Source organism: Solenopsis invicta, chromosome 4 (assembly GCF_016802725.1).
Source record: "Solenopsis invicta isolate M01_SB chromosome 4, UNIL_Sinv_3.0, whole genome shotgun sequence".
In the NCBI taxonomy this organism is placed as follows: domain Eukaryota; kingdom Metazoa; phylum Arthropoda; class Insecta; order Hymenoptera; family Formicidae; genus Solenopsis; species Solenopsis invicta.
In genome coordinates, this window is record NC_052667.1 from 8,899,371 (window position 1) to 8,912,110 (window position 12,740).

The following is a 12,740-nucleotide window of genomic DNA, read 5'->3' on the forward strand; positions in this document are numbered from 1 at the left end:
TATTTGATATATAATTATTTATAATTTTGTACAATTACATATAAAAAGTTTTTTCCGGGTTATTAAAATTTTCATCTAATTTTTTAGTAAATTTGTCATTTTAATGGGATATATATATTTCAACTATTAATAGATACATTATCTATTTTTATTGTTTCTTAATATTATCTTTACGTACATTAGTTAAACAGATTATCTGAACATATATGTTTTGCTGTACAACTTGTCATCTAATTCAATCTGAAAACTATGATATTTGAATTTTATATAAATCTATACATATACGTACGTACATATATATGTACGTATATATGTATTTGTGTGTTTACATTTGTTAAAACTGATAGATAATTACATATAAGAATATTTCAAATTATTTATATACATATAAAGAAAACACAAAATCTAAATTTGAAGTATTACACAATAAATTATATGTATATATAAGCTGACATCAAGTATATTGTATAAGCAAACAATCAAATAAACATTAATTAAAGTTGATTTATAAATTATATGCTAAACAACATAAAAAAGAACATTTAAAAATATCCGATATTTATGAACCAAAAATACAATAGGATTAAGTAGATTTTTTTTATCTGGATTTCATCGATTTCATTTTAATCAAAGTTATTAATAGTTTTTTATTTGTTTATGTTTAGTTTTTTTATACAGGATAGCCTTTTTATTAAAAAGGTCAGTTATATATAAAAAAGTTCAAAAATTTAAAGTTTTAGAATAAAATGTATATATTATACAATATTATATAACATGTAGTTATATAATATTACAAAAATTTGTATATTTACATAAAAGCTATAATATACATATACAATTATTATTATTATTTTTCATACAGTAATGTGAAGATATATAATAATTGCATAACTAGAGGTAAAAGTATTATTATTTATAAAATAGTAATATTATATATTTTTTTAATATAAATTGTATGTATACGTATTTATATATTTTTCAATATAATTTTTACATTTAATTATATATTATTTATTTAATTTTATATACTTTTTTACAGTGTAACTTCAGCAGGTTGATAGATTTAACATTTTGTTACAGATACATATTAATATCTAATACATATTAATATACTAATAAAATATAATTGTAAAATTGTTGCAAAGGGAAGTAAAAAATAGTAGACATTTGTAAAACATTGATATTGTTTTTATTTCTTAGACATACAATTGCATCATGAGTCACGAAACGTTACGAATACACGTTTATATCACCTCATGTCGTTCCATATTTGATAAGGGAACTTTATTCTGCGTAACTATTTGTACTGTGCATACCTTCGATAATCTTGGCCTTGACGTATAACGTACAGAGATGTAAATGACAATTATAATTTCAGCCACTCTCACTGATTTCCGATTTTCAGTATATACTTCAATTAAAACTTTTACATTTTTATTTTTATCATTTTTTTACATAATGCTACACTATGATCATCAAATGACTTACCTCTATTTTATGAATTCATACATATATTTTGATTATCAGCGGATTCATAAATTGCTGAGCGTTATTTTTAGTACCTCGTCCGTATAATCACCATTTTCTCCATGAATTTTCAATCATCATCGACAGCAGGAGAAAAAGCTAATCAACTCTTTTATTAATTGCCGCATTATTTAGTGAAAAGTAATTTAGGATAACTTGAACGCGTGATGCAATTTCTCCGTCACGTTAACACGCTATTTCAACCGTTTAATTTTTCACTGCCATTCCATACGACGAGACATGGAGAATTATTTATCGTCGCAATTTTTTGCAATTGCATGACTAATTTGAAGGCTACAGAAGAGCGGTAAGTTTCGGGAAGAGACGTCACGCGACGATTATTGCCGCGTCGTGTAAGCGGATGACTTTCCAAACAACAAATAACGTGGGGAATCTGTGTGTGGAGAATAAGTCGATTGCATCCTCGTGATAAACATCTGTGGAATTATCCTATCTAACTAAAATATCTTGTTTTATTATTTGCGATGTGAAATGTTGCAACTAGAGCGAACAAACTTATAGATTTCTTGACGATAATTTTCAGAATGACTTTTTTATATGAATGATAATGTTTATGATTGACAAAGAAGTTCATGATGCAAATATTTTTACATTCCTAATTGAAAGCGGGTATATCTCTGTGAATGTATGGACTAACGATCCGAAATTCAGTTACGGTATCAGCATAGCACGCTATGAATCACCATTAATTAGATGCATATCATACCGTTGCTTAATTCATTAATAAATCTATCGATCACCGTTGGGCTGGCATAAACTGGCAAATCAGCCATCAATTATTCTTCAATGGCGATAGCCAGACCGCGTCGCGACATCGCGTTCGACGCAAAAGTCGCAATCAAAATTTTATTCCAATTTAACGTAACATTAAACTAAGATGTACCTAGTACATCCATAAAGATTAAGTAAAAACCAAAAAGTTTGTTTTCAATTAAGAAATGAAGAAATTAATTTAAAATAGAGCTAGAAATTTTAATGTATAAAATGTTTTTCCGAAATTTTACTAGCACAGTCACGGTAGACAGTAGTTTTGTAAACTACATCTTAAGATACATGACATGCTCCTTTTAAATAATTTTGTTATTGTTCTGTTAGAAAACAATAGATCATAATGTTTCGCTTAATTAATAAACTTCATTCAAGCAATTGCAGAAACTTTTTAAATTGAAAACTGATTTTCTATTATTGGTCCTTGCTTACTCCTTGTAAGAAAAAATTTGTTAACTTGACTCAACCTTTTAACTCGATTAAATTTCTCTACAATTCAAGTTAAGTTAAATAAATAAATACTTAAAAAAAATCAGGTAATAATAATTTATTAACTTTTCTCTCAGCTTCCGGACATAATGTGGACAATTTAAAGTTTTTCATCTAAATTTATTATTTAAAGCTTATTTCACATACTTTTACGCATTGTAATAGAGAAAAAAACGAATGCCGTGATACCGCATTTCGTTTTACCCGTTAAATTTCTCTTAAGTACATTAGCATTCTAGATGATAGACTTTCGCACTGCATACGAGCCGATTGGCCGCGCGTTTGCGTTTCAAAGTTCCTGCACACTCGGTCATACGGGGTATAATGTGTGACCGAAATAATTTTCGACCGGCGGCAATCCCGCAGGATTTATGGCGGCGAGATCGACCGGACGTGCGGTCGTCTCGGTTCGTCGAACACCCGCGATATCCGCGATTGCCGAGAGGCAGAGAGACCTGCGGAATATCGCAAAGCATGGCTAGAGTTTGCGAGAGAGATGATTTCGATTTAACTACCGAATTTCGGTTTCGATATTTTACGTCAAACGCGACATCTCGTCTGCGTTTTGGCAATTCCATCTTGCTGCAAGCTTCATACTCTGAAATGCAAACTCGACAACGATTCGCGATAAAAACGGATGGATGAAAGCTTTAAAGGCTCTTTTAGCAGTATAATATCAGCCTATCGAAATTTAAAAATTACAAACTTATTACAGGTTTATTCTTTTCTTTTTCTCCTAATCAACGGTAAAAAGTTTTGGTCGTAAAAATTTAGATTTTGACTATAAAACCAGCTATAAAGAACGAATAATTTACTTATAATGGTTTAAGCAACGTAAAAAATCAGTTGTTTTAAAGTTTTAAATAAATAACTTTTAAATGAGTAAATAAATGTTTGTACAAATATTTTATTGGTACATGTAAATATTTTTTTTACAATTTGTATAATGCTATTTCCTCATTAAATTTGCAAATAAGTATCTACTACAAAACGTGAGTTTACATAAGAATCAAGAATGAGCAAAAACTAAGCAATGACACAACCTGTACAGTACAAAATATTAACTAAAAAACATATTAGAAATTTAACGTTTTAAGAAGGTTTTAGCAATATTTTAAAACATTTTTAAAAGTTAAAAATGTTAACGTTTTTCAAAACATTAAAAAATTGTTACAAATATTTTAAAAAATGTTTTTAGATTATTAGTTCAAATTTATATACATATTCTTGTTTTATAATCCTGTTTCAAAACATTCAGAAAATATTACTTTAAACTTGTTTATTATTAAATTTATTTATCTTTTTTTTCAAATATTTGGGTGTGTATGCTCACATGTGTGTATGCGTGTGTGTGCGTGTGTGTGAAATATTATGAATGTATTATAGACTACATTCTTTTCCACAATTAAATATTAATAAAAATTCATATATCAGATAATAAATGAAAATAAATGCAATCAAATTTTGTATTTTTCATTTTAGAATACCTCTGCAATAATTAAATCAAATTAAGTATAAGTAATATATAAGCAATATGTAGTTATAATAATTTTGAATACATTTTTAAACATATAAAGCGTCCCAGGTTTTGCATGACAGCAATTAATTGCATATTCTTGACATTATTTCGAGAATAAAATTTTAATATTGAAATGAAGTGTCCCGAATCGTAGTTTTTAAATAAAAACGGTTTACAGTTAATTAATCAAATTGTACAAAATTCACTTGGTAAAGCATGTTATATCGCACAGTGAATGTGTTCTCAAACGTGAATCTAATTTTTCTTATCAAAGTGATTTTTCATACGTCTTTATTACTCTGTAAAATCTCTGAAGCAGTGAAATCAATTTGCAGTGCTATACTTTTAATTATGATCATCAATGACTATTTACTGTTTCTTAGCAATTTTGTCTCTCAAGAAGAGATACTCTGACTGATCGGAATTAGTGTATTATCACTGAAGACAGTGCATATATACTGATTGATAGATATAAGTATAGGATTAAAATCGTGAATAGCCATTCACTGTCTTTCAATGAATAATACATTGATTTTGATTTAAAGAATACGATGTGCGTAAATTTTAAATAATTTGATTGTGCAAATTTAAATCTTTCTCACTTAAAAACTTTACATTTCAGTGTTACGTTATCAAACAGATTGATAAAGAGCAATCAATATAGATGTTAATAATTAAATATATAATTGTAACTCAGTGTTTATACTCTAACCGTGAACGTTTCGGACACACTTGTCTCTTATCAACATGTAAAGTTAATTGTTAACGGTATCAAACAGATCGATAAAGAACAATCAATATAGATGTTAATAATTAAATATATAATTGAAACTCAGTGTTTACACTCTAACCATAGACGTTTCGGTCTCACTTGCCTCTTATCAACATGCAAAGTTAATTGTTAAATTATATACTGTGTGAGTAAAATTCGCGAGTAGCTAATAGAATCGAGAGACATCGTCCAACGTATAAAAACGTTAAAGTGTGAGGTGATACAAATTGTTACGCTGCGAAGACGGCGCAATTATGGACAGCTGTCATGCAAATGATGATGTACATCCAATAATTTTGTGAAGTGGCCGATCGCATTTTTTCGTCGATGGCAAAATCGCAGGTCAGTCTCTCAAGGCAAAGGGTCAGTCTCTCAAATCTCATCTCGAAAACAAGTCGACAATAGCGTTTCAGAAGAACAAAAGTATTGAGTGCGATAATAAATCAACTCTGATAAGAAATCACGACTTGTTCTATATGACTCCATATTTATAGTTTTAATTACTCAATTGCAATTTTGCCATCGACGAAAAAATGCAATCGGCCACTTCGCAAAATTATATATACGTTGACTGTGTCTCGCGGTTTCGTTAGCTACTCGCGAATTCTATCACACAGTATGTAATTTAACAATTAACTTCGCATTTCGATCAGAGACAAGTGAGCTCGAAACGTCCATGATTAGAGTGTAAACATTGAGTCGTAATTATATATTTAATTATGAAGTATTGATTGCTCTTTATCGACCTGGTTAACAACGTAACACTGCATATGCACAAATAGAGCTAGAACTATATCTTGTTTAAATTTTAGTCTTGTGATCTTAACTTCAAAATAATCTTAAAAATCTGTCATTAATTGTTGTCACACGTCAAGTCTAACACATCATGTATTAACAAATGTTTTGACAATATTTTAAAAATATATTTAAAAGATTTCATTAAAAAATTAAAGAATTTAATTCTTTTTAATTATTATTCTAAAGAATTTTAATTTCTTTCATAAGTATTTAAGGAATTTTAGAACAAAATATTCATGAAATATTTATATAACCCTTAAATATATTTTATTCTTTGAAATAATATTCTCAACAGATTTTGCAAATATTATTGAATTTATTTGAGTACATATGCATGCAATCTTCTCAAAACATTTTTAAAAACATTTTTTTGACTGGCTGACGTAGAAATACTTCAAAAATATTTCTGTGAAAGATCTTGTAAATTTAAAAAAAAATATTTTTTTAAATATTTTAAAAATATTTTATCCTGTATGAGGATTTTATCCAAATTTTACATAGATATTTAATAATGGAACAATTTATGAAATTTTTAGCGATGCTATGAGATATGACGCACACATCTTTTTTGACTTAATTATTAAAAAGTGATTTTTTTTAAAATTTCAAGTCAAAATAAATATCAATCACAGCAGCATGTACACGAATACATTTAATAAAAGAGAGAGAGAGAGAGAGAGAGAGAGACAGAGAGAGCGAGAGAGAATCTATAATTACTTTTTAAATTAATTTGTGTAAAAGAAATTTAACATCCTGTTTATTGCAGGCGGAGTGGAGAAGGCGCAATATGGCCTATTACCAAAGCAGATTCTCAGCCGTCACGGATTTGAGGGGTGTTTGGCATCGTTGGATCTCAGCGGGGAAAGCACCGATCTCATTACTGATGCCGTCGTGCCGAGTTCACTCGTCACATCCGGATGCGACATATACACCAACCTGCATCCGGGCAAGAAGTGCACTCATGATCTCTGCGCCAATCACGGGACATGCGTGCAGCAGTGGAATAGCTACACGTGCGACTGCGACATGACGAGTTTTACGGGGCCGACTTGTAATGATGGTAAAGGAACAGAGGAGAAAAGACGGAATGCACAGGGAATATGCAGTCACTCATATTTGCTTAGAGCTCACTCGTACTTGTACAGAGAGTGATAAAAAAATTATCTACGCTGTTTTTTTAATAGTTGATATTTTATGATACATTTACTAGACATATGCTACTTCTTTGTATCTATTTTCTTTTTTCTATCCATGTATGGAAAGAACAATTTTATTGCAGCATCCAAAAATGTATCTTGATCCAGAAAATAATTTTACGTTGAAATATCAAAATAATTATATAGGACGTTCAAACGTGATAATATTGCTGCCAAAAGTTTTAACATTCTATTGTAGCAATCAATTTAAATGCTCAATATAAATATTTAAACAGTCCAATAGAATGATTTTCAGATCTGTATTTTAGCAAAATCATTCTTTCCACGTAGTATTTTATGTATATGTTTTAATGAAACGTTATCTATAAAATTACCGAAGTCTGACGCCGTTATCGGATTACTCTCCAGTATAATAAATGTTACAGGGATGTAAAACTAGTTCATAGTTTCATAGAATCGATTTCTCTCGCCGGGAGGTAAATATTTTCCAAAATAATTTTAATCACGGTTATTGGCGAAACTTGACAAATAGGGCACTTTTAAATTTAGAACGAAAATTGAATTAATTTTGTAGCAGGACTGCAAGTACGATGAAGCAAAAAAATGGTTTCAATGAGCGTTAAAATTTAATACATACGAGTATATATGTCGCAGACGTTGTCATAACGCCAGAACATTTCATTTCGCAGAGGCTATCGCTTACGAATTTGGAGCCGGAAGAGGAATTATCACGTATACCTTTCCGCCCGATCGTCGACCGGAAATGAAAAGGGATACTGTGGCTTTGGGTTTCGTCACCGGCGTTAGCGACGCCGTACTGCTTAGGATAGAATCTGCGTCGAGTAACGATTACCTCGAAATCGAAATTGTTAGTACATCATAAAAATTAATTGACATATTGACAGAATGTTACCTTAAGTTCTGGTCTTAATATATGAATGCAATTTAATATGTACATATGTGATATTATTTAATAGACTTCGAAGCGCGTAATTATGAAATCTATAATAAGAATTAGCATATTATACATTAATTATTCAAACGTTTCTTTCAATTTATTAATTTATTCGATTATACATATAAGTATTCAGATTAATTATTTCAATGATTTAATTTGATTTGTACGAATCAGGAAATGAAATTTCACTACTAAGCTGAATGACTTATTCATGTCGCAGGTGGAAGGTAACGTTTTCGCGGTTTATAATATGGGCACCAACGATCACCCAATCGGCGAGGTTGGCGTGAAAGTTAACGACAACCAATATCACGTGGTTAGATTTACCAGAACTGGGCCGAACAGCACATTACAAGTCGATGACTACAATTTGCAATCTAATCACCCGTCGGGTAAGTAATTTTTGCATAATGTATACCATGGGAACAATATTACGACGCGTGATAAGCTGTCACCGATCGATTGTCTCGTCAGGTTTATGTGCAATAAAGGACCATTTGCAAAGTCGTTGGATATTAAATATAGCTCAAATACAGCTCTAAATATTAATACACATAAGTGAATACCGTACATAACGAGACGAAGACCCGTCTGATGAAAAACTTGCTACCTATATACTTCAGAACTTTTTAAAATTACTATATAATTTTATAACTGTTTAGAAAATTTTTCAGACTTTTTTATAGAGGAAGGTCGTCGATACTGATATAGATCTCCTAAAGCAGCACTTCTTTATTTCTTCGAAGACTAAATATTGCCCTTTATTAATGGAAAACGAAGAGGGTAATATTGCACCCATTTTTATTTTATTGAATAACTTTGTTAATAATTAATATTTTATATTAAAACTTGACCGATCCCATACAGCATAGAAGGCTGCAGAAATATTGTTGCAACATTGCTGCAACGTTGCAACAATAGTGTTGCAAGTTTTGTGCTGTATGGATTTATATTCATCAAAGTGTTATTTAACAGATTCTAGACTGGAAGTAATGAAATATTTATTACTTAGAGGACGTGATTTTTAAAAATGTGTCGCTTTTCATAATCGGTGAAAGGTGAAAAGTGGTAGTAATATGGCTTGCCCAAAAATAAATTTAAGAAATTGATTTAGTTTAAAAATACCCAATATTTTGTTACAAAATTATATATTTCTTGCGTTTAAAAACATTAAATATCATTTTATCCTTGTTTAATATTAAACAACAAGCATGAAATAATATCGGTAAAGTTTCTAAACACAGCTTTCTAAAGTAACAATCAATTTAGAAGAAATATCTTGACAAATTGAAAATTTCTCTTATAAAGCTATATTAACAAAATCTCATGGTATTGTTTAATTTTGCATAACTCGAAGTCGTACAGCCTAATAAAAAGTTAAATAACAAGAAAAGTATTTACATTCGTTTGATATCACCCTCAAGTTTAAAATTAATGAAGAAGTACGTGCAATTAAGTGCTGAAATGTATTTTGAGAAGGTATCAAAGTGTTCAAATTAAAAATGTCCTATAACAATTGACTGTTATTGTTATATTAGCATCACTAAAAAACGGCAGGCTAATAAACAACAAAAGTTCATAAACAATTGTTAAAAGTCACCTAACGACGGAAATAATAAGGGTACTCGTAATGTTCACATTAGTCATAATATCCCTTTCTTTTTTACTGAGAAAAATATGATTTATTCAGATAATTATAGAACTAAAATGTATGTTCAGATTATATAGAACTAAAGTGTAGTCCATACACTCATAGTTTCTTTTCCTATATAAAATTTGCTGAAAACAAATTTTTGAAAAGCAAGAAAAATTGAAAAGATTTTTTTTTTACAAACTGCATAATTTAAATAAGAGTGAGTATATTATTGATAATGTTAGATTATTTTATTAGTAGCTTCCTAAAACTGTTCTGTTTATATAATTTTTCTCTTTTGTATTGCAGTAAGTTTTCCTCGTAGAGTAGAACTTACAATAAAATCATTGTGTAGCGTAAACGTTTTTTCTGAGACAAAATTACGAAATTTTCAACTATATTGTTGCCAAATGTTACATGAATTTTTATTATATTTTTTTAAATACTTCAAGGTACGAAAATAGCGTCGAACGTGATAAATTTAAGACTAAGAAGGTGTCAAAAACAAACGTATAAAATGAGAGAGTTCAGTACAGCTCTTATAAAGCTAAAATTTTTAAACTTTGACATATAAAAATATTTTCTTATTTAATTAATCGGTTTAGTTTATAGTTAACATTTTCCCCACGGGATCATGTCTGAATTTCGCCATTACTTCCTACTGTGCCAGGACCTTTGGGACCCAATTTCTCAGACACTCTTTTTGTGATTATATTATAAAAACATTAAGTATTACAAAATACGAAAGAGCGTTATAAAAACTGCTATATCATCTGATAGATATCATTTTCTAGTTTGTATTCATGTTTTTATAGTTTTATCTTCAGTTTTAGTTTGTTTGAAATATTATTCAAAAATAAAGATATGTCAATATTGATAACTTTCCTCTACAAATTGATACACTATTCAGAAATACTGAGAAAGTTTAAATCTTTCCTGAAACTCTTCACATACACTTGAATTGAATAAAATCTTCCTTAGTTTATTTGATTTACAAACAATTTTATTAAATAAATTTTAAAAAGTAAAGTAAATCAAATCTTCATTCAGCTTACATATCTTATATAAATTTTTAAATAATCTAAGATTTGTCTTACTATAATTTCTGAAGAAAATTTATGAAATTAGAAAAAATTTATTGTATTTTTTAAAAAAATTGTTGTAAATATGAAATATAGAAAACTCTTAAAAATATTCTGAGGTGCATGAGAATTTTTTCACCAGGGTCCACAGATTACGACAGATAAATTAAAGAATTAACAAAGTGAGAAAAGCGCGATGATTCGCGTTTGTCACAATAAATAATCATAATATTACAAAAATTACAATAAATCACGTAAATAAGCGTAACGTTTGTAGCGCAAAAACTGCATGTAAGTTTCGTACATTAAACACGAGACGATCCAGACAGTACGAGAATCGCCGGGAAACTGAAGACGCGGGTCCCATGCGCTCTTTTATGGGCAACGTGGTGCCGGCCGTTGACCCATCTCAACCATGGGAAACGGCCTTGAGCGGTCGTTCACGAGGTCCATTGTCTCGTCCTTTTCACGAGCACGAAGGCCGCCTACCGCTCCCACGGAAAGGCGTCTCGCTCGTGTGTTGGGAATGATTTATCGATTGACTAAGAATTATCTGGCGATTATCCGGAAACGCTTTACCCTCCGCACAATTGCACTCGGATGCATTCTTGGTTCTAAAATTTATGGGGGCTTTCGTCTAACTGTCTCCTTAATGGTTCATAACATTTTTAACATTCCTTTTTCGAAAAATTAAATGTAAAAGTTTTATTTAAGATGTATTCAAATTTTCTACTTCTTGTTCAACGATTCACTGATATTGGTAGATAATTAATTAATTTATCGAAACAAATTATCTCTGCATATTCAGGAGCTTTTTAGGGAGGGAAAAGGAATGATCAATTTTATTGTCACAATAATTTTTTGCGTTAATGAATTGCTTTTTCGGATATTTTAGAATTTGAAATGCCTCCTCGTCCCTGCTTTATATAAAGAAAATATTAGATTTTGTAAATTATAACTTTTTTATTTTTTTGTGAAGAAAATATTGACAAAATATAGTTACATAAAAACAAAATGTAGTTTTTAATATTGTTGGTATTATATTATTATTACGTAAAAAGTATTCATGATTATTCTCCTAAAAGAAAAGAAAATTCAGAAACGTTGTTAAATATTATTTAAAAAGTAATATTAAACTAAAATTAACTAAAAAGAAAAGAAGGAATAATGAATAAAGCAGAAAAGATCAATAAAATTTAAAAAGTAGAAAATTATAAAAAAGTTTTTTCAGTAGTAATAAAAAAATGTACTCCTAATCAAAACTAAAGTTGTATTTATTTATAATTGAAAATGAAAGAATGCATAAAAAATTTTGCGGGAATTTTAATTTTTCCCCTTCTTTCCAGGATACTCCTATGCCTCAGCATATATCAAACGCTAATATTACTTATTCTATAAATCGAGATATTGATTGAAGGATTATTCTTAGAAACATTCTATTTTAATAATTTTGCTGTCGATATGATAAATACGGATCTCCTATAATTAATGGATTAATTAGCTGAATATAAGCATGTACTTACGATACACAAACTCATGAGGAGTTAACTCTAAAAAATGTTTTTAAACATGTAATATATCATATGGACAACAAATACAAAATCGAAATTATAAACTTTATAAATTTTTTTGAGAATAACCGTTTTATTATATTATAAAAGATATTTGCGTTAACATTAGTGTTTCTTTCACACAGGATTGCTAACTAAATTTCGGAAAACTTGTTTTCTTTTCTGAACCTGCTTGATTTTCGAAATAATTTTTACATTTTTTCATTCTCGAGTTTATAAAGAATCTTGTTATCCCGTTATCACTTTTCTATAATTATTTTACACTTTGATAATATTAATTAATAAATTCAATTAATTATAATATAAATTTGATTTGTTAAAAATTTTCAACAATCTAACTTGACGCACGTACGACAGGCTTTTCGTCCCGTTGACAAGATGAAATCCTGATGCTCAACCGAGTGATCGAAGTTTTATCGAACGCAAGCTAAGTTTGTTTACTCTT

The 12,740-nt window shown here is 29.3% G+C and overlaps 1 protein-coding gene across 6 annotated transcripts in view; it reads left to right on the forward strand.

The window, feature by feature from the left end:
- The window catches only part of LOC105196291 (neurexin-3), a 502,597-nt gene that overhangs the window by 448,146 nt on the left and 41,711 nt on the right, over positions 1-12,740 (forward strand). For all 6 annotated transcript variants that reach the window (XM_039447938.1, XM_026137070.2, XM_026137067.2 and 3 more), the window contains 3 exons: positions 6,661-6,954; positions 7,741-7,919; positions 8,230-8,401. In XM_039447938.1, coding sequence (XP_039303872.1) covers positions 6,661-6,954; positions 7,741-7,919; positions 8,230-8,401 — 645 coding nt within the window. The remainder of the gene's footprint in view (positions 1-6,660; positions 6,955-7,740; positions 7,920-8,229; positions 8,402-12,740) is intronic.